The sequence below is a fragment of the Odocoileus virginianus genome, chromosome 17, assembly GCF_023699985.2.
Source record: "Odocoileus virginianus isolate 20LAN1187 ecotype Illinois chromosome 17, Ovbor_1.2, whole genome shotgun sequence".
Lineage (NCBI taxonomy): Eukaryota > Metazoa > Chordata > Mammalia > Artiodactyla > Cervidae > Odocoileus > Odocoileus virginianus.
The window spans coordinates 58241730-58264013 of record NC_069690.1 but is presented as its reverse complement, the minus strand read 5'-3'; the positions used below and the strand labels follow the sequence as shown (position 1 = coordinate 58264013).

General features: G+C 45.4%; 2 protein-coding genes across 6 annotated transcripts in view; both read right to left on the bottom strand.

Moving 5' to 3' along the window:
* Positions 1 to 11502, bottom strand: part of LOC110126162 (ATP-binding cassette sub-family A member 9-like) — a 61817-nt gene extending 50315 nt beyond the window's left edge. Inside the window, exons 1-6 of one of the 3 annotated variants that reach the window (XM_020875641.2) lie at positions 11117 to 11502; positions 6346 to 6447; positions 4397 to 4604; positions 3122 to 3286; positions 2446 to 2549; positions 1641 to 1867 (exon numbers count right to left, since the gene is read on the bottom strand). In XM_020875641.2, the coding sequence (XP_020731300.2) occupies positions 1641 to 1867; positions 2446 to 2549; positions 3122 to 3286; positions 4397 to 4604; positions 6346 to 6447; positions 11117 to 11155 (845 nt within the window). In that variant the 5' untranslated portion in view covers positions 11156 to 11502. The remainder of the gene's footprint in view (positions 1 to 1640; positions 1868 to 2445; positions 2550 to 3121; positions 3287 to 4396; positions 4605 to 6345; positions 6448 to 11116) is intronic. The other 2 variants (XM_070480084.1, XM_070480083.1) reach the window with 2 other exon arrangements.
* Positions 11503 to 16126: 4624 nt separating this feature from the next.
* The window catches only part of ABCA6 (ATP binding cassette subfamily A member 6), a 67531-nt gene continuing 61373 nt past the window's right edge, over positions 16127 to 22284 (bottom strand). For 2 of the 3 annotated variants that reach the window (XM_070480081.1, XM_070480080.1), the window contains 5 exons: positions 21070 to 21189; positions 20532 to 20672; positions 18434 to 18513; positions 16840 to 16895; positions 16127 to 16707 (listed from right to left, as the gene is read on the bottom strand). In XM_070480081.1, coding sequence (XP_070336182.1) covers positions 16606 to 16707; positions 16840 to 16895; positions 18434 to 18513; positions 20532 to 20672; positions 21070 to 21189 — 499 coding nt within the window. In that variant the 3' untranslated portion in view covers positions 16127 to 16605. Of the gene's footprint in view, positions 16708 to 16839; positions 16896 to 18433; positions 18514 to 20531; positions 20673 to 21069; positions 21190 to 22284 lie in introns of those variants that run through there. The other variant, XM_070480082.1, reaches the window with a different exon arrangement.

The window sequence follows — 22284 nt, the reverse complement described above, 5'->3', positions numbered from 1 at the left end:
GTTCAAACTGCTGCTGTTCCATCCCTTGATTCATTCATTTTTCAGCAGCTGTCTTGTGAAGCCTGCCGTATGCCAGGAGTAAAGGGAACACAGCATCTCGTAAGTCGGGAAACTTCTCTGCCCCTGACTTTCATCTTCTACTGGAGAAGATCGCAATAAAACAAGTTAATGGGTAAAAAAAGGTAGCTAGTTTCAAAATAAGACAAATAAACTGGAGATCAAACCAGTCCATGCCAAAGGAAATCAACCCTGAATATTCATGGGAAGGACTGATGCTGAAGCTGAAGCTCCAATAGTTTGGCCACCTGATGCAAAAAGCCAACTCAGTGGAAAAGACCCTGATGCTGGGAAAGATGGAGGGCAGGAAGAGAAGGGGGCGACAGAGGGTGAGATGGTTGGATGGCACCACCGACTCGATGGACAAGACTTTGAGCAAACTCTGGGAGAGACTGGAGGGCAGAGGAGCCTGGCGTGCTGCAGTCCATGGGGTCTCAAAGGTCGGACACGCCTGAGCAGCTGAACGGCAATAAAGCCGGGTATCGTGATGAGAGTAAATGGAAAGGTTTCCAGGGAAGACATTTATGATGACTGGTTTGTCAGTTCTGGACCTCCTCTTTCAGTAATTCCATAAACATCATGGAACAAAAACCAAAACAAACAAAACAGATGATGAAGCAGGGATCAGCAAACTTTTTCTCTGAAGAGCCAGATAGTAAATATTTTAGGCTTTTCAGACCGTAGTCTCTGTGGCTACTACTCGGCACCGACTTCGTAACACAGAAGCGGTCACAGACAACACGAACAGTTTGACCATGGCTGTGTTCCACTACAAATGTATTTGTAGATGCTGAACTTTGAATTTCATATAAAAAGTTGGTGCCTTTCAAACCCAGGGTAAAAGCCTTTCCTAGTTTTTGTTGTTGCTGGTCAGTGGCTAAGTTATGACGGACTCTCTGTGACCCCCTGGACAGAAACATGCCAGGCTTCCCTCTGCTTCACCATCTCCTGGGGTTTTCTCAGATTCACATCCACTGAGTCGGTGATGCCATCCAACCATCTCATCCTCTGCTCCCCTCTTTTCCTTTTGCCTCTAATTATTCCTAGTTTTGTAAAAAGAAATGGGCCACTCAGTTCGCCAACCCCTGACACAGATGACTAGATAAAGACTGGATGTAGACACATTTATACACATAGACACTGGATATAGATAGAGACACATATTTAGATGGAAACGAAGATAAGTTTTGTCTTTTTTTTTTTTTTTTTGCGATTGATTTCAAAGAATCAGGAAGAAAGCTTCTTTATAAGGAAAGAATAAACTTTCCCCTTCTATGAAGCTGGTTTAAGCTTTCTCTGCTATACTGTACCTATGTGACCCTGAAGGTAGTTACTTATTCTGTTTAAACTTCCTTATCCTCTACTGAAAAATAATAAGATAATTAAATGAAGTGCTGTATTTTTTGCGTTTAACCTGGCCACTGGTTGTAATGGAACCTACAGGTCCATTCACTCCATTCCTACACAAGGCACTAGTTTATGACAGTATCAGGTTTAAATATGATGCTTTCCAGGTCTAGGGGGTCCAACCAGCTAACTTGTTCTCTCTCTGTTGCAGGATGGATCGTAGCCGTGGGGTTTACCAGAAGGCTGACTCGCGGAGTCCCATCACTGTCATCACTGGCTTCAGGAACTGTCTTTCTTGTGTAACACTGACTGATACATAGTATATGAAGGCAGAAAAAGAAATAACGCAGAAGAAAATGAAAAAATCAGTCATAACTCCTGCTTGGGCAACAAAAGGTAGTATCTTCATATTTATACCGGTCACTGACATCAGTTTTTCCATCACTGAATGATTTGTTGTGATCTAAAGAAAGACATCAATGAACACAATGTTAGCATTAAGCTAATTATAGCCTCATGCATTTTGTCTCCATTATAGAAGTTACGTGCATTCACTCCACGTTTAATCTATTTGTATGTCCATCATGATTTGTCCCCTTGTAAATCCTGTAATATGCTAGATTTTGTCTCGATTCCTTAGAATATCCTTACTTAGCATCTCCAGTGGATAAAATTCTACACACAGGTGAAGTCACTTCTGAAGTGTCACTTTGGTTAGTAAGTCTTCTTTGATACATCTCACCAGAGAATCCTCTGTCTGTGGCCTGCCTCACCATCACTTCCATCCCATGACAGAGCCGGAACTCTCACCACAACTGTTTATTCACATTTCTATGCCCCATGATCCAGGATCCCTGGAGAAAAGGGCCTGTGTTCCACTTTCTTAATCCTCAGTTCTTGGTGTAAGGTTTAGGTAGAGTGATTATTCAGCGTGTTGTTCCATATTAGGTGACTAAATTAATTCAATGACAGAGCCATTCGATCACCCTCTATGAAAACCAGATTTTCAACTCAGTTAGTTTCCTTGAACTCAATACTCACTTCTATGATGGCAGCATTAATAGCAGCTTGAAAAGCTACAAAGCCTTTCTCCCAGAACAAAGAACCTTCACATATGGCACTTTCATCCACTATTTGACAATGAGCTTTAGGGGGAAAAAAAAGAAAAAAAGAAAACACCTATTATGATGATATGGGACAGTCTGGGATACAGGGAAAATCAGAATTTCAAAAGTTCCAAAATACACTCCTGGTCCACAATAATATAATGGATGGTAGGGGTTCTCATGGGGGTTCACCCAAGGACAATATACCAGACATGCTTTATCAATGTTCTTAAGACCCTCTCTCAACAACTTTTCATTAAATCTTATCATCCATTCTCTCCATTAGTTGAGAATGTTTTGTTGAGTTTTGTTCTTCTGTTGCTTGTGCCAATAAAGCACTGCTTTTTTTAATGATCGGAAATCATTGAGCAAGAGCCTTTTCTTGAGGCTTTATTTAGGAGTAACATAGGAATGATAGCAATATAATTTCTTAAAAATATACACTTAAGATCATAGGCTTTATTTAATAAGAATGAATCTCACGTATGTTCAGAAATTAAACTTTATGTTGTGTATGTTTGTAGATAGTAGACATCTACTATCACATAGGCCTCCTTGTGGCTAATGACAATATAGCAAAAAATAGATTTTTTTTCCAATAGGAAGGTTACCTGAATGGTCTCTGTGCTCCTTCATTGTGGGGATTCTATGTCCCCACAAAAATTTCAAATGGTATGAGAAGGTGTTGTTAAAGATGACTCTCACGGCGTCTGTAGAATAGTTTAGCTCCAGCTTACCCATGCTCTGTTCATCAGGCCAGCCCGAGATGGTTCTTCCTGCCGAGGGAGAGGCGGGCACACCGGTGAGATTTCTGTGCGGCCCAGAGGCAGCGCTGCGGCTGGGGTTTGGGACGGCCTCGCTGTCCCAGGCTCGGCCCCTCCGCTCCGCAGGGGCCGCTGCTTTCCTCTGACAGGGTCCTTGCTCTCTCCTCGGGTCCGGCAGGGCCCCTATCCCCACCCCTGACCTTCTGAGGTCGCAGGAGGCGCCTTCTCACCTAGTTTTGTTGGGCGTGTTGCCCTTGGTTTTGAGGCAGGAGGTGGATGGGCCCCCGCTGGAGCAGCGGAGCCCATCCCCTTCGGACAGACGCTCTAAAGCAGCAGGAGGGAAGAGAAGCTGATTCGTGTCTTTGTAAGAGATAAGAGACCACAGGTTCCTCACTCCTGAGGTCGGGGAGACCCCTGACTACACATGTGTGGGTAGGCTCCTGGGAGGTCAAAGGGAAGTGATGTCAGCCTCCTCACAGGCCTCATCCCTAGACCCCATCGTGGCTAAGACAGGCGGGCACGTGGGCGCACCAGAGCAAGCCAGACCCAGACTCGGGCTCCTGCTGAGGCGTGACCTCGTGGGCTGTGGCCGCAGGCTCCTCTGTCCGTGGGGTTCTCCAGGCAAGAACACTGAGTGGGTTGCCATGCCTCCTCCAGGGGGTCTTCCCCACCCAGGGATCTAGCCCCTGTCTCCTGGGCTTCCTGCATTGCAGGCAGATCTTTAACCACTGAGCCATGGGGGGGGCCGAATACAGACTCAGAACCAGGCAAAGCAAGGTGATCGGCCAGAGAAAAAACCAAAGAAGTATTTGAAGAGATTAAAAGGCCACACTGTCACCACCTACCAATCTTCCCAGAGTCCTCTCACAAACACACGTCTGGATGGTCCTGGACTCTTTCATTTTGATAAGGACCACAATGAGGATCACCCTTTTAATATAAAATTTCTTCAATAGAAGACTAGTAAACAGTAAGAAAATCTCCTTGATACTCGAGAGGGATATGAATTAATGTTAACGAAATCTAGATACTTGAACGCTGAACACAGTTTATCAAAGAAATTGCAAATGAATTTGTGTATTTTGCAAACAAGGAAATGACCACGAACTGCCTAAAACATACCTTTTATGAAAGGGGCAGAAGCCAACTTGTTCATTATCTCCTGGGTGGTCTTGGATTCAGGGGCAAATGCAATAACGTAATCAGAATCATTAAAATTATCTACACGTCCCAAGTCCACAGCGGGCAGTTGAGGGAAGTCATTAACTTGGTGTAAATTAGAGGAAAGCAGGTGAGCAAACAGCACTAGAAGGCTTGAGAAGAGCCATTCCTACAGACAGTGAGGGAAAAAGGAAGCAAGTCAACAGATGTTCTACCACGGACTGATCAGAGACAATTTAAAAACTCTTCATTCTCTTGGCGCTTGGACATTTCTTTCTCCTCTCTTCCAGTTTTTAAGCGTTTAAGTGTTTCGACTTTCTTTGCTCCTTTAATCCGTGTATTTTGAAATATGCACATCATCCATCAAGACAGAGTTGTAGTGTCAATTCCAATTATAATTAATAATTTAAGTTTATTTACTTCAATGCAAGTGTTAAAGGCTGGATTGCTTCATGAATGGTCGTGTTGACCCCTGAGTGAGAATGATAAAGAAATGTTCATTGAAATTAAATAGACAACCCACCTCCATAATCAGGAGTGAAGTGGTATATTTATTTTCTGCTGCCCAAATGCAAAAGAAGATAGCTCCAAAACATTGCTTCCTGAGAAGACTTTTAAAAGCCTTTGTCACTGTGATGGCATTCTGGAATTGGAAATGTACTCCAAAACATTGCTTCCTGAGAAGACTTTTAAAAGCCTTTGTCATTGTGATGGCATTCTGGAATTGGAAATGTACTCCAAAACATTGCTTCCCAAAAAGACTTTTAAAAGCCTTTTTCATTGTGATAGCATTCTGGAATTGGAAATGTGCCAGAATTTCAAATGCATTTGAAATCTGATAAGAACACACTTTATTGTTCAGTTATAGGGATCAAACACAGGTCTCCTGCATTGCAAGTGGATTCTTTACTGTCTGAGCTACAAGGGAATCCCATAATTGTAACACATGGCCTTTAAAAGAGGTATATATCTTATTCACCAGATGATTGTACTTTAACTCATATGTCAGTTTGTTTTTACACCTATATCTGTTTAGATAAATAAATTGACAGTTATAATCCTTATACTAAAAGAGATAAAAAGACATAAAACATCTCTATAGCGTAGACTCCAGCTTTTACACGTATATAACCCTTCCTCCACACGGGGGTCTTTGTACACTTCAATCACAGCCGATTTAAGCGCTCAGTGCACATTTGTTGAAAGAACACATGCACGCTCACAATGTTCAGAAAGTGAAATGATAATATATCCACTCTTGAAATATGGGTATTTTACAAGTGATTTTAAATTAGATTTTTCTGAATTTACTAAAGTTCCTACATGAATAGTATGAGATCATCCTTAGGAAGCTTACTACAAGCAAGAGTTCAAATGCCGTTTTCCTTTCCTGTTTTTCTGCTCATGATTTCTTTCAAACCGACATGATCTCTGTCCCTAGTACAGTGGTGTGCAAATGATACAATTTGTCCTTGGAGTTTTTTTTTTTTTAATTTTGTATTACTTTCTGGATTAAGTAAGTTTCTTTTACTTTCCTGCTGAATTTCTGTACTTATTCCTTTATGAGATTCAAATGAATTCAGATATAATTGCTACCTCAGTAGGATAAATTTTCAGGCTTTATTTTTAATGGGAGTTTGTTTTCATAGCTTTATTTTTCATGGAGTTTTTGAGTATAAATTCTTTACAAATTGCTTTCAATAAGATGTGTCATAATGAAATTTCATATTTGAAAGGAATCTCACTTGAAATAATAGCAAAGCTCAGAATTTGAAAAAAAAAAAAAATCCAACCTGCTAATTAGAAATAGAATATCTATGAAAGAGTAAAGAAAACAGATAAAGTGTTTGTGCACAAGAAAGTACTCTGTCCTCTTTTAAATACGAGATGACATAGACTCTGAACCATACCGACAAGGTCTCTCTTTTCATCCTCCATTTCCTAAGAAAATTCTTGCCAAGAAGCGCCCTCGTTTGCTGGCCCACACTGAAGTGCCTCTTGCTCATCCTGACCTGTTTATTTTAAAAGGAGAGAGTAAACGGGGAAAATGTGAGGGTTGGAAATAGAAAACATTGTGCAACCCAACCAAAGAGAAACATCACAACAGCTGTTCCCAATCCTTGAGTAGCAAAGGGAGCCAAAAAGCTGGAAAACACGTGAAGAGATGACGGAGCTCGGGATGAAAAGAAAGAAAACTCCAAACAAGTGTGCGCACACGTACTGTATGTGATTCCTCATTAGACTGAGAAACAGAGAATTCAGCAGAGTCGTGTTCAGTTCTTTAATGGGATAAAGGAACACTAGGTGCTGCCGGCAGGAGAAGACCGCCCAGCCATTCTCGGGGTTCATCACCAGCTCCTCACTGCTTCGCAAACATCCCGCCGTCCATCACTGCTCCTGCTGTGTACGCCAAGGAAATTCCCACACGTGTCCACGTGGGGCCTGTACCAGGATGCTCTTCACAATGGGGAGCAGATGTGAATGGATCCAGTTCATGGAGTACCGGGTAGGATTCAGAGGCAGTAAATCAGTACCCACTGAGCCACATGAAGAGATTTTAAAGCACAGTGCCCATTTAGAAAATGGAAAAGAAGTTTGAAAGTGATGCCACTGCGTCATTTATATTCATCAATGCAGGCACGCTCAGCTGCTCCGTCCTGTCTGACTCTTTTGCGCCCCCGTGGACTATAGCTCTCCAGGCTCTTCTGGCCTTGGGATTTCCCAGGAATACTGGAGTCGGTCGCCATTCCCTTCTCTAGGGGATTTTCCCAACCCAGAGGTTGAACCTGCGTCTCCTGCATTGGCAGGTAGGTTCTTTACCACTGAGCCACCTGGGAAGTCTGTATTAATTAATAGTGCGAGCAATAAAGAATATCCAGGACAATGAAAAGGTGACCAACAGCCATGCATCATATATAACCAGCACCTACAACTCAACCCCCCAAAACTAACAACCCTATTGAAAGCGGGCAGAAGAGCTGAACAGACATTTTTCCAAAGAGGAAAGGCAGAGGCGCAAGAAAAGATGGTCAGTATCGTATCTGTGATCGTCGGGGAGGTGCAAACCCAGACCGCAACGAGATGTCACCTCACAACGCTCAGAATGCCATTATGAGAAACACCACAAGTCACGAATGTCGGTGAGGATGGGGAGAGAGGGAGCCTTCGAGCGCTGTGGGTGGGAACGTCAGTGGGTGCAGCCGCTGTGGACAGCCACGCTAAGGTTTCTTGCAGAACTAAAAACAGGACTGCCATATGGCTGAGCAGTGCCACGCCTGCGCAATGTCTGAAAGTAACAAAACACTCATTGTCAAAGATGCTTGCACCCCAGTGTTCGGGCTCCGTCTGTGGCTCAGCTGCTGAAGAGTCCGCTTGGAATGTGGGAGACCTGGGTTGCGAAGATCCCTCGAAGAAGGGAAAGGCTACCCGCTCCAGCATTCTGGCCTGGAGGATTCCACAGACTGTGCAGTCCTTGGGGCCGCCAAGAGTCAGACACGACTGAGGGACTTCCACTGTCACTTCCCCAATGTTCATCGTAGCGTTATTTACAATCGCCAGGGTGTGGACGCAACCCAGTGTCCACCAGCAGAGAATGGCTAAAGAAGATGGAATATTACTCAGCTATAAAGAATGAAACATTTCCATTTGCAACAACAAGGATGGACCTGGAGAGCATTACGCTAAGTAGAATAAGGCAGGGAGAGAAAGGCAAGTACCGTATGGCACCACATGTATGTGGAATCTAAAAAATATTACAAACTAGTGAACAAAACAAAGAAGACACAGACTGTCAAATACAGAGAACACACCAGTGGTTGTCAGTGGGGGCGGGGAGGGAGACACAGGGGTGGGTAGGGGAAGGGTGGTCATGGGCTTATACGAATTCACGTGTGTGAAACTTTTGAAAACTGTAAAGTACCTGATGCAAAGAGCCGACTCACTGGAAAAGACCCTGACGCTGGGGAAAATGAGGGCAGGAGGAGAAGGGGGCGACAGAGGATGAGATGGTGGGATGGCATCACCAACTCAATGGACACGAGTCTGAGCAAGCTCCAGGAGATGGTGAAGGACAGGGAAGCCTGGCATGCTGCAGTCCATGGGGTTGCAAAGAGTCAGACACAACTGAGCACCTGAACAACAACAACAATTGAATTTAAAGAACCTTTCATCCAATTAGAAAAAAATAAAAGGCAACCAGTGGGGATGGGAGTAGAGGTGGCATGTGAAACAGGAGTTTTAAACTCAGGAAGATAAATGATCAAAACAGACAGGGGCTTTGCTTGAACCAATCATTCAATCATTCAGCTGAAACAATGAGAGAGTGGAAGGAGTTTGAACATAAGAGATTGGAAAGGAAGTAAAACTAACTATATTCAATGATGCTTTTTTGTGTTCCAGCTCTACGTGTTTTATTAAAATAAGTTTAACCCTTCCAATAAATCTCTGGGATGTTATTCTCCCCATTCCACAGATGCGGAAACTGCAGCACAAACAGGTCCACGAGGCCAGGAGGGATTTAACCCCGGTTGCCAAGCTCTGGAGACCTCGCCACGAAGCGATGCCCCCAGGGCCCAGGAGAGTAAAATCAGCAGCATGTCCTGAGGTTGGTGACCAACTGCCTTCAAACCAGGGAGGTGAGCTCGGATTCCCAGGGCAGACCCAGCGCCATCACAAGTGTCCTCAGACATGCAGAAGGAGGACTCTGGCCTTCTGCAGGAGGTCAGCGTGAAGAGGAGGTCAGAGTGGCAGACCCAGCGTCATCACAAGGGTCCTCAGACATGCAGAAGGAGGACTCTGGCCTTCTGCAGGAGGTCAGCGTGAAGAGGAGGTCAGAGTGGCAGACCCAGCGTCATCACAAGGGTCCTCAGACATGCAGAAGGAGGACTCTGGCCTCCTGCAGGAGGTCAGCGTGAAGAGGAGGTCAGAGCGGAGCGATGCAGTGTGTGCTTAGCCACTCTGTCGTGTCTGACTCTTTGCAAACCCATAGACTGTAGCTGCCAGGCTCCTCTGACCATGGATTTCCCAGGCAAGGATACTGGAGTGGGTTGCCATTTCCTCCTCCAGGGGATCTTCCCCACCCAGGGGTCAAACCCGCATCTCTTGCGTCTCCTGCATTGGCAGGCGGGTTCTTTACCACGGCGCCAGCTGCAAAGCCCCTACAGTGCTGTTTCAAGGACTCAACCTGTTGTTTGCATCCAGGATGGAGAAAGAAGGGCATGAGCCAGGGACGCAGATGCGTCTAGAAGCCAAGAAAATAAGAAAACAGAATTGTCTCCTACATCCTCCAGGAAGGAGCACAGCCTTGCCCACACCTTGATTTTGGTCCAGTGACCCTCAGGCCCCACTTCTTACCTCCTGAGCGGTACAGTGACGCCTGTCTTTAGGGCGTGGATTCAGGTCTAGAACCTGTCCAGGAGTGAAGGAGGGGTTTAGAAGCTATGCGGATGAGTTCCTGATAATAACGTCATCAGAGGAGACTGTGGTAGCTGGAGACTGACTGAAACCAAACCAAAATATTTCCAGGGCTTCTCTGGTGCCCCAGTTGTTACGGATCTGCTTTGCAGTTCGAGGACACTGGGTTACACCCTTGGTCTGGGAAGACCGTGCTTGTGCAGAGCCACTAAGCCCGTGAGTCTGAGCCTGTGTCTGGCGCCTGAGGGCCTGGGAGCCCGTGACCTGCGACAGGAGACGCCAGTACGGTGAGAAGCCCCCGGCCGCAGCTCGACAGAAGCCCACACGGCAGTGAGGACCCGGTGCAGCCAGAAACAAACAGACAAACAAAATATACAAGTACATGAAACATTTCCAGGTAGGAAACCAGTGCTGCAGTAGACCGTGGTGTCTGGAAGGGTTAACACACTGCTGGGGTCTCCTCTACTTTCTTGCTGTGGATGAATGCGTGTGCTGCAGAATATTTTAAAGAATAATGAACGTGATCTAGTCATGATTGTGGTGTTTCTAACTGTTAAGGCTGATTCTTTTTTCCACAGCATGTCCTGGTCAGAAATAAAAATACTATTCACTGTAATTGCACAAAACATCTATTTAGCTTAAATTGCTCTGAATAGGAGCCCGTAGTGATCTAGAAATAATAACTTGGCTATAAAAGCCAGTCATTTCCTATTCAGACAGGATTCCCAGTATTCAGAGAATAAATATGTTACACAACAAAGTTTACAAAAATTTAGGATGATAAACAAGGTCAATAAAAATATAGCCAGTTAAATCATTTAAATGCTCAGACCCTTAGGTTGCTGGTTAAAAAAAAAATTAATACTCAGAAAATCATGTATCCCCCAATGCGTATAAAGCCTCTGGCAGCAAAATTGGAAATAAACAAAAAAGAATAAGCAATTTCTACAGTTTGAGAAATATAGCTTATCCTAGGAAAGAGGCAACATAAAGTCACATTCCTTTCAGCTTATCCAATAGTCTCTTAGATAAAACATGCTATTTGTCCAAATATGCTTTAGTCATGGGGTAAAAATTTAAATAAACCTTGGTTCTCCAAATGGTTATTTAGCCATACAACATGAAATACTCAGATGATTTGAAAAATCAAAATGACTTGCTAACAACATCCTGCATCTAATAGTTTTCATCCAAGTGTTTGGCATTCCCTGTTTGAAGTCACAAGCTATATTTTCATATACAAAAGCACGGTTTCAGAGGTTAACTTACTCTCAGGAAAGCTGGAGCGGGACTCCAGCAATAGTTCATCCACGGGTCTCCGGGGGTCCTGGAGAACAATTCACATTCCTTTCGGGTCACTACTACATCACGCTTTTAATTTCATGTTTATTGTGAATAGTTCCGTGTAGAATGATTTCCGTAAAGGATTATGGTCTTAATTCAGCCAGACTGCCAAAAACTCTGCTCACGTGACATGGAGACTTCATTATAGCTTTCCATTTGTCTCCCCGCCAGCTCCTCAGCAGGGAGTTCGCAGCTGCAGATGGCTGGCTGGACACAGCAAGCATGAAGTACTATCAAATCAAAAAGGAGCTAGTCTTTTCCAATTGGCTTTTTCATACAAGGCCCTCATGGGAGAGCTGACTCCCAACACAGGCTTTTAAAGAAACATAAGTAAAGAAACAGTTCAGAACAGAGCAGAGACAAGTAAAAAAGAAAAAAAAAAAAATGACATGGAGAAGGGAACGGCGACCCACTCGAATATTCTTGGGAGAATCCCATGGACAGAGAAGCCTGGTGGGCTACTGTCCCTGGGCTCGCAAAGAGTTGGACATGGCTGAGCAGCTAACACACACACACACACTGTCCTGAGCCCAGGGGATACCTGTGAGAAGCGCTCATGCACCCATTTGAAAAAAAAAAAAAAGACAAATACAGAAACAGGCCAGAAAGGAACTCAAAAGTTTCTGTTGAAATTTAGTTCTTAAAATCTGGATATGGAAATATAGCGATGTAGAATGTAATTTTTTTAAGGGAACAAAATGAACTGAGTTTTCATCTTCATCTGAGTTGTGTTGCGCGCAAGCAAGCTGCAGCATCTTTCTTGCAGTGGGGAGTAGGAGAATCCTTAGAGCAACGTCACCTCAAAGCGCCTGCCCTCCCAAGATCTACTATCTTGTTGCTTCTGTAAACGCGCCAGCAGGCAGACCGCTTTCTCTGTAAGCAGCCGCTCGTTTTCAGTATGTCTTGTTTTCCATATTATTGAAGAAACATTTTGAACAGGTAAGAGCTGCCGTTCTATCTTTTTTTGAACATTTCAGGTAAAGACGAGGCAATTCTAAAAAAAAGTGAAAAAGTTGCTCGTGAAATTGCATGAAATTGTAATTTCATGGAAGTGTAATCGTGGAGAACGTTGAGTAGGGGCCAGCGTCTCTCTGCCCACTGCGTGGGTCTGTTAGTTCCCCTGCCTTGTAACTACGTCCTGAAAATGCCCCCCTGAGGGTATGGTGTTCGGGTAACCCTCACACCAAGCAGACTCGTCTGTTCCCTATGTGCCGTGATAACCACGTGAGGTCTTCCTCATTTACCTCCCATTCTCTCATATTTATTCTCTGGCTAATTGTATGAGTCCAGAAATTGCTAGGCCAGCAAAATAGAGGCAGATTGAACTCATTAATGCCTACGACTGTCAAACAAACAGACTCTGATTGTTCCTATACGTGTCTGCTGTCTTCTGCAGAAGCTACAAAATTATCACACTTAATAATACCTGCCAGAGAATATGATGAGCACATTTTGTTTGCAGAAGAACTTTGTATCTAGGAGAGAGATTGTCTTCTGACCCCAGTTGGCTTCTGGACTGGATTCTTTTCTTTCAACATGCTGGCCTCTTCCTTGACTTTATAAATGTTGTAACACAGCAAGCATACCCTCATTAATCTTCTTTTTCAACATTTTCTTCTGCACTCTTCTAAATAAGCTTTAGTTTCAGCTTCCCAATTAAAAAAAATTATCCAGTTAGGATTTCAAAAGTGGAATAGCAGTAATTTTGTAGCATAATGTCCTTATGAAGCAACCACATATGGTATTTATTATGTGCAAGGCACAGTGAAAAACTGCCATACTGAATGAACATTAGAACCTCATGAGGTGGGCATCACCATGCGTGTGTACATGCCTGCCCAGTTGTGTCTGACTCTTCTGAGACGCTGTGGATTGTAAGCCACCAGGCTCCTCTGCCATGCGATTCTCCAGGCAAGAACCCTGGAGAGGTTGCCATGCCCCCCTCCAGGAGGTCTTCCTGACCCAGGGATGGAACCCAGGGCTGTGTCTCCTGCACTGGCAGGCGGATTCTTTACCTCTGAGCCACCTGGATCTAAGGACCAGCCCAACAACGAACCAACCCGAGGGAGCGGTGCTGCAGAAGGATAAAGAAAAAGAAGACTCAGAAACACAGTGGGGGTCAGGGGGCCGACGCCACTTGCAGGCAAAAGCCCAGATCCTACTCTTCGCATGCCCTTTACGGTTAACTTCCACTCCCTGTTCCGGCTCTAGCGGTATCAGTTCTTAGCAGTCTCAGATGGGGGATAAAGATGTACAATGCACGGTACTCAGTGTCAAACCTTCAGGTCTTTCTGGACTTTGTTTAGCTTTTTGGCTAGTGACGCCATTTCTCAGCAACTCCCTCAAGGCTCTGGTTACGGGAACCGTCACTGATGGTTTTCCATCAGTCACAGCAGTACCTCAGCATCTTGTTTTCAAGGTGTCTTTCCATGATGTACTTTTTACTGCTCCCAGCCCTTCGCCTGGGGGTGACGAGAAAGTCACTCTTATTTTTCAAAGAGGCCCCATTAATTATAGTACAGGGCGATGCATAGCGTATCCCCTTCACTGGAAAGCCCAGGCCTTCCTGTAATCACTCCCGTTTTACAGATGAGTAGACTGAGTCCCTGAGCTTAAATAACTTGCACAAAATCGAACAGCTGGAGAGTAACAGAACCGGGGGTAAAGCCCGCCTTCAGCCTGGGAGCTCAGATGGCAACTGCTGTGTTGTCTGCTCTCTGCGTGTCTCTTTCCCTCCACGAGTCTCACGGGAGGTGCAAACGTTTTACAGTTCTTGACTTTTGCCTCCCGTGTTTTGCAACAGTATCCTCCAGGGCCGGAAGTCAGATGCTGTCCTTTGTGTGGAGCTAAAGCATCCTCCTGGACTCTCTCCTGGCGATTTGTATGGGGTACCTGGGGCCTTGGGACTTGTGTGCAGCCCTCAAAACTGCATCAGGTCAAAGTGTAAGGACCTGATCTGCCAAGAGAGCATGCAGCAGCCCAGAAGCCTGATAGAGAGAGGCGGGGAACGCTGCTCTTTTCCAGAATCTTCTCTGCTCTTGCCCTTCACCCTTTCTGACCAAGCTGCACTGCCTGCGTTTGGGTTTTGGTAGATACTCTCCCCAGATTTCCTTGTTTCTTAAAATTATAATAAGGATATTTTACTTGGTCCTGCTTTATGAACTTTTTTTGTGCGTCACTTCCTTTGTATGACATGTTACTGTCCTCCAATCTTATTTGCAGTTGCATTTCTTGGGTATCTTTTAGCCTCTCTCTATGATCTGCCTGGGCTTCGCAGGTGACTCAGAGGTAAAGAACCTGCCTGCCAATTCAAGAGACACAGGAGACGTGGGTTAATCCCCTGGGTTGGGAAGATCCCCTGGAGAAAGGAATGGCTACCCACTCCAGTATTCTTGCTTAGACAATCCCATGGACAGAGGAGGGCTACAGTCCACGGGGTTGCACAAGAGTCAGACATGACTTAGCGACTAAACAACGTCATCTGCCTCTGGGATGTCTCATGGAGCAGAATAATCTTATTTTCCTTTCACCTCTCCTGCACATCTTTTACTTTCACAAGGAATGTAAATCGTAGGATCGACAGTGCATCCCATCCGGCCGCTTGATGGGATCGTGTCTAAACTAAGCTTGCCTGTGCTTTTCCACTTCTCCATCCTACACAGATTGTGTTTTTCCTCCGTTCCTCTCCTTGCCCTTTTGTCCTCTTCTCATCTGGAAAGTTCTGAGTGAGAGCCTCCTGGCATGTTGTTCTACTGGTGCTCACCTTGAAAGGCTGGCCAGTGTATCTGAACCTAGGCTCCTTGGGAGATGTGAACACTCACTGTCTCCACCCATCTTCCCTCCACGGCCTGATCTGGACACACGTGCTGCCTTCCCAGCCCCAAGGACGTCCTTCAGCACATTTGACCTTGAAGCCTTAGCCCTGCTCCTGACGGGCTGTGCAGTGCTGGCGAGTGATGTTCTCTGGAAACTTCCCTTTCCTCACCTGTAAGTGACAAAGAACACTTCGGCATCCGACGGGGTCATATCGAATTTTAAAACTTAGGGTTTGTTGGGCAGGGTAGCAGAGGATGAATATGTGATCACTTATGTGTGAAATCTAAAAAATAAAGGACTGAATATAACAAATCAGAAATAGCCTCACAGATACAGAGAGCAAACTAGTGGGTGCCAGTGGGGTTAGGGGAGCAGGGAAGGAAAAGGCAGTCACGAGGTACAAACCACTGTGTGTAAATAAATAAGCCGCAAGGACACGCTCTACAGCACAGGGAAAGAGCCAGTGTCTTGCATTAACTTTAAATGAAGTATAATCTGTAAAACTTTTGAATCACCACATTGTATACATGACACTAATATTATATATCAGCTCTAAGGAAGTGAGAGTCGCTCAGTCGTGTCTGACTCTTTGCGACCCCATGAACTATACAGTCCGTGGAATTCTCCAGGCCAGAATACTGGAGTGGGTAGCCTTTCCCTTCTCCAGGGGATCTTCCCAACCCAGGGATCGAACCCAGGCCTCCTGCATTGCAGGCGGCTTCTTTACCCGCTGAGCCACAAGGGAAGCCCAAGAATATGGGAGCGGGGAGCTTTTCTCCACTCCAGATCTTCCCGACCCAGGAATTGAACTGAGGTCTCCTGCACTGCAGGCGGATTTTTTTTTTTTTTACCAATTGAGCTATCAGAGATGCCCCATATACCAACTATACTTCCATTAAAAAAAAGTCAAAGAACTTGTATCTGTTTTTAAGCTCTAGGTAACTTTCAGCTAATACATTGGTCAAATATGGCCTGCATTCTAGGCAGTTTTTTTTTTTTTACTGGAAGTTTGCTAGGTTTTCGAGATCTGTTTTCCTTGTCTTACCTTTTGCCTAACTACCATCTTGAAATTGGAAAGCAATCTGTTTCACACCACACAGAAACAACCTTTCCACTACACAATTTTAAATGTTTTATTTTATTGTTTTACTTTATAAAATCTATGTCTTTGTTATTCATTTTTATCGAAGCATAGGTGCTTTACAATGTTGTGAGAGTTCCTACGGTACAGCAAAGATAATTAGTTACACGTAATCACACAACTCCTCTTTCTTGAATTTCCTTCCTGTTTAGGTCGCCACAGAGCCCTGAGCACCGGTTCCCCGTGCTGCTCAGCAGGCCCGTCCGTCCTCGGGATTCTCCAGCAAGAACACTGGAGTGGGCTGCCGTGCCCTCCTCCAGGGCATCTTCCCGACCCAGGGACTGAACCTGCGTCTCTTGTGTCTCTTGCATTGGCAGGCGGGTTCTTTACCACTGGCACCAACTGGGAAGCCGTTTTAAAATTATATATACTGCTAATTGTTACGTGCAACATGAGCTTAAATAACATCGACAGAGAATGATCGGGCTGGAGGCTTCACGGGCCCTCTGAGGGCCCTCTAAGGAGCGGGAGCTCCTGAGACAAGTTTCCATCTCATGGTTGTATTAACCTCTTCATCAACATTCCCCAGCTCCTGCTCCTTAGAGAGTTCTAAGAACACCTAAGTGGGAGGCAGAGAAGAAGGGAAAACAATGAGCAAGCTGTTGATTGGTCTCAAAAGAAACAGGCAACATGCATGGGGCTTTTATGTGAAATTTACAGGAACGACACAAGATCACACAGGATGACTCACCTTTTCCAAGGTGCACTGAGAGAGGCTGTATTCTTCCAGGTTAAAGTTATGTTTCACTGAAAAAAAAAAAATAGACTGGTAGTAGATGCTTACAATTTATTTATTACCAACCATCTTTTCAAAGTCATCTGAAATAAAAGTGCCAGTAATGAATATGAATGGAACACAGAACTGAATGAACAAATGCTTGGTGAAAGAATGAAATAGTGAAAAGTCAAAGTATCAGTATAAATACATATTAAACTCATCTTGATATTAGAATTTTATCAGATCACTTACTGATAATATGGTCTATTACTCGGTTGGCCACAAAGTTCCTTTGTAACATCTTATGGAAAAACTCAAACGAACTTCATAGCCAACTATTACTTAGTATGTGTATCTTGGGGAGACAGCTAAGTTCCTTGAGGGACTGAGGAACTCACCGATACATTCTCACACATGAGGAAGGTTGCAATTACATCGCATTCCCTTTAAAAAGACCTCAAGGTCCTGCGTATCTGTGCTACAGCCAGTTCCTCTGCAGTCCCCTCTCTACCGGGCTTCCCCACCAGGAAGTCTGCCATCAGATGCGCTCCATACACACTCACCGGTCCACAGTTCACCGTCTACGCACAGGATCCTCGGCGCACGAGCCACCCCTGGGTTCCGGGGATGGAGCAGCAGAGATCGGGCAAAGCCTAAACCCCTGCCTTCATGCCTTCTGCATTCTAAAGAAGCACTTACATGTGTAATAAAGTAACTAATAGTAGCTACTCTGGAGAAAAGAAATATCTAGGAAATATGTTGGTGCTCTTTTTCCAGGATGATTTTAAGGAAGGCCACAGTAACAAGCTGATAATTGAGCATAAACCTAAAAGAAGTGAGGAACAGCCTGGATATTTAAGAAGCAGAATTCCAGGAAGAAGGATTAGAGTGTGAAGCCCTGGCGCAGGAGTAGGCAGGTGTGTCTGTACATTTAGGAAGAGCAAGAAAGCAAACCAGATTTCTTTCGTCTCAAACATGAGGAGTCGGGCACCGCTCTAGGCTCTTCCAGATGAACCTACTCAATCCTCCTAGTAATCCAGACAAGTGGCCACTGATACTACCTTTCACTTAGAGACAAGCCACCTAGAGACACAGGGGTTACGTGGCTTTACCCAATGTCTCTTAGCTTGCAACTTGTTCTAAAAATGGAACTCCTGTGTGATCTAGAAATCCCACTCCTGGATGCATAGCTAAAGAAAATGAAAACACCAATTCAAGAAGATTCATACACTCCAGTGTTCAAAAACAGCATTGTCTACAATAGCTAAGATATGGAAGCAAACTAAGTGTCCATCAACAGATGAATGGATAAAGGAGGTATGCTGTATAAATGTGTATCTCACGTAAAATAAAAAACTGCAAGGACATATTGTTTAGCACAGGGGATGCAGCCAGTATTTTATAATAATTTTAAACGGAGTATAATCTACAAAAACTCTGGACCACTGTTTTGTATGCCTGGAACAAATGTAATAGTGTAAATCTTCTGTACGTCAATTGAAAAATGAACATAATTAAGGTAAGAACTAATTCTTCCAAAGTTTTATTTAAAAATGGCCATTCTTACCTGTCTCTAACTTGTGAAAGGCCTGAGAGAGAGGCTGGACGTCCTGCACAGGCAGTCTGTAAGCCAAGAAGGAGGAGTACCTGGAGACAGAAAAAGTGTCACACTTCATCTTGAGTTTCAAGGGGGCAAATGACCATCAAAATAAAAGTTGATATTAAAAGTTAGTAAATTTTATTATTTTTAAAAATTTTATTAATAAATAAAATGAGTGCAAATTAACATCTGGCTTCAATATGAAACAACAGGATAAATTTCAACAGATGCTTCTTGCAGCAGCTTTGTTGGCTGGCAGTTGGAGATAATTCTCCTGGAAATGATCCAGTATAATTACATTTATGCTCTAATATTTCGGCCACCTGATGCCAAGAGCTGACTCATTGGAAAAGATCCTGATGCTGGGAAAGGTGGAGGGCAGGAGAAGAGGGAGACAGAAGATGAGATGGTTGGATGGCGTCACTGACTCGATGGACATGAGCTTGGGCACATTCCAGGAGATGGTGAAGGACAGGGGCGTCTGGCGTGCTGCCGCCCGTGGGGTCGCAAGGAGTCAGACACCATTTAGCAGCTGAACAACAACAATGCTCAGTGAAGTTTATTCAAACCTTTTCCTTGTGGAACATAGACCTTCTGAATGAACCTCTTTGCCGAGCTTGAATAATTTACAGCTAATCCCAATATTTCACCCTTGTAACCAGAAAGCGAAGGCAAGAGACACGTGGTTGAGAGGGAGGGCCACAGTAGCGAGGGGACTGAGATGGCTCTACACTTAAAAAAGCACAACACGAGAGCTGTGAGTTGAGTCTGATTTGGGGCGAAGTGAGGACTGTAGCCTGAGAGACGGCGCCTGCGATCGCTCTGAGACGCTGCTCGGAAGAGGCAGCGGGGCAGGGTCAGTGTGGAGGGGATTCTGCTGGAGGGGGGTACATGCACTCAGGCACGTGTTTTTTGCAGAGGATTCTGTTGGTCTCGTGATGGTTGCTGCTGACCATGAGGAGCCGTTGTCGCCACGAAGGCGGTTAGTGCTTTTCTAGATGTGGGGAGGTGCAAGAGTTGGGCTCGTAAAATGGGCTCCTGAGGACATCGAACTATCTGAGGACCGGTCCTGTTTCCCCGGAGCACAGACGCGGCATGCCTGCCCCCTGCCCGGAACTCTCTAGGGGGCATTGGAGGCCCGCAGCTGCAGCAGCGCCCGGTTTGATCCTCGTAGAGGGAGGCAGGCCGACGGCTTGTGCCGATCTGCAGTTGACCCAGCTCGAAGGGGAGGGAGTGCCAGGGTTGATTTCTGCCCCCGTCCCCTCGTCCCAGCTCTGCTGAGACCTCAGGCCCCACGCGCGGCTCGTTCCCAACAGACTGTGAAGCCCCCGGCCGCCCCAGAGCTGCTCAGACCCCGGTCTTCGCCCAGCCCTGCTCCCCTGCCTGTCTCCATCAAAGCCGTGGCTTGCAGGTCTGGGAATGGGACCGAGTCCCGCGTCCCCGCACCCCCTTGGATGATTCTGGGTGTTACACCCTGCTTCTTCCGTGGCTTCTCCCCCCGAGGAATTTCAAACTCAGCTCCTGCTCCAGCTCCCTGCCCCCTACCCTGAGAAACCACACCCCTGTGTCTCTGTGCTCACATACACACTCCCTTCTGTTCTTCATTGTGAGGCAGGAAAACGCCACTAAAGGGACACGCTTTGATGATCCCAATTGCTGTTTCTGATGGGGCTGATTCACCCTAAATAGTTGTATCTTTAAAACAGTAAATATTTATATATTTTAAATATTTATGGGGAAGCTCCGGGAAGGTGCCCCAGGCTGGCTGCACTTCTGTGCAGATTCAAGTCATCAGAACTTCTCCTGTTTTTCCAAGTCCCACTCCAGACCTGGGGACCAGCCTTGGGTGGCCGCGGAGGCCCAGGCCAGTGTCCCCAGGCCTCCCCGGGGGGACACATCTTTCTGGGGACGCTCACAAATCTCCTCTAATCAGGAAGACGTAAATCTGTTTCTGAGGTCCCTCCCTTGCTGCTGAGGTCTAATTGCCCTGAAGTGCTCACAGAGCAAAGAAGGAACCACGGATGGAAGAAGCCAGCCTGCTCCTCGCAGCCAAGAGCTCCTTCACCTTTCCTGCTGGGCGGCCCGCGGGAAAAGCCTCAGGACCTCCGTGTGGACCGGCGCCCCCTGGGAAGCCTCCTTCAGTTTTAGTTCCAGAATGTAATCCTTGCCGAGGCTGTTTTTCAGGTGTTGGATGGAGCCGATGCATCTGTGAACAAGAAGGAAGGCACACTGGGAAAATCTCGTCCCTGGGATTTTTTCCTGTTATTCTTAAATTTCAGGTGTAGGGAAAGGGGTCCCGGTGGGAGCGGGGAAGAGTTTCCCTGGTTACAGTGGTTTTGCCCTTTTCATATTGTTGTGTTAGGTGCTAAGCCGTGTCCAGGTCTTTGTAACCCCATGGACTGTAGCCCACCAGGCTCCTCTGTCCGTGGGATCCTCCAGGCAAGAATACTGGAGTGGGTTGCCATTTCCTTCTCCAGGGTGTCGTCCAGAACCAAGGATTGAACCTACATGTTGGATTCTTTACCTCTGAGCCACTGGGCAAGCCTGGCCCTTTCACAGCAAGTCTCGTTTAGAAATTGAGGGCAGGCTTGGCCGGCACCCACCTCAGCCTCCCGGACACCATGATGGCCACACGGTCGCACACGGCCTCCGCCTCGGCCATGGAGTGGGTGGTCAGCAGGGCGCCCCTCGCCGTGTTTCTAACCGCTGTCTGGATTGTCTGCCTGAATGAGCCCCAGCAGTAATGCCGTATTTTATAAGGATGAGAAAAAAGAGAGACGGAAGGGAAATTTTTTGGCTAAAATACAATTCATGAATCATATTTAAATTCTAAATTAAAAAAGAACAGGAAAATGTGATTACATAGAAGGTTTTGATAATAGTTTTTAGGTGTGTTAATGGCATTCTGGTTAAGTTGAAAAAAAAGAAAATTTCACTTCTTTTGCAGAAGCTAACTGAAATGTTTACAAATGAAGGATACACTGCCTAGTATTTGCTTCAAAATAATTGGAAAGCAGCAAAAGGAAGTGGGTGGAGGCAAAGATGAAGAAAGATTGACCTTACACAGAGAGCATTTGGCTTAACAGAGTCACACGTGATTCTCTTTCCATTTGTATAAAATTTCCATAACAAAGTTCTTTTAAAAAGTTGGGAAAATACTGGGCACACACCAATATGAAAGTGGATTGGAGAATTTTATAACTGCAAATATAAAGTCCTCGATAGGAACATAAGAAGAATTTAAAAACTATTAAAAGAAAGTCTAGATCAACAAATTTAACAGGTTAGCTAAAGGCAGGGGGGGAGAAAGCAAAGGAGGAAAACGTATTCGCAAGCTAATACTTTCTAAGGAAAAAATTACAGACATCTCAATAATTGGCAAAATTAATCTACATTCCAAATCGCAAGACCTAAAATTCCAGCGAGACACTGAGAGGTTTTCTAATCCCATGTGAATGCCACTTGAAGGTGGTGCACTCTTTAGTGAATGCGCTGTTTAGTCGCTCAGTCGTGTCCGACTCATTGCGACCCCATGGACTGTAGCCCGCCAGGCCCCTCTGTCCATGGGCTTCTCCAGGCAAGAGCACTGGAGCGGGCGGCCATGCCCTCCTCCAGGGGATCTTCCCCATGCAGGGACTGAACTCCCGCCTCCTACATCAGCAGGTGGGTTCTTTACTGCTCAGCCACCAGGGAAGCCCCTGAGAGGATCTACTTGTTAAATCCTGGTTTCCCTAGGACGGTGAGTTGTCTCTGCTCAGCTAGGGACCAGTGGGTCTGCTTTTCCAAGGTCAGCTTAAAAACGCTCCTTTCACAGAAGG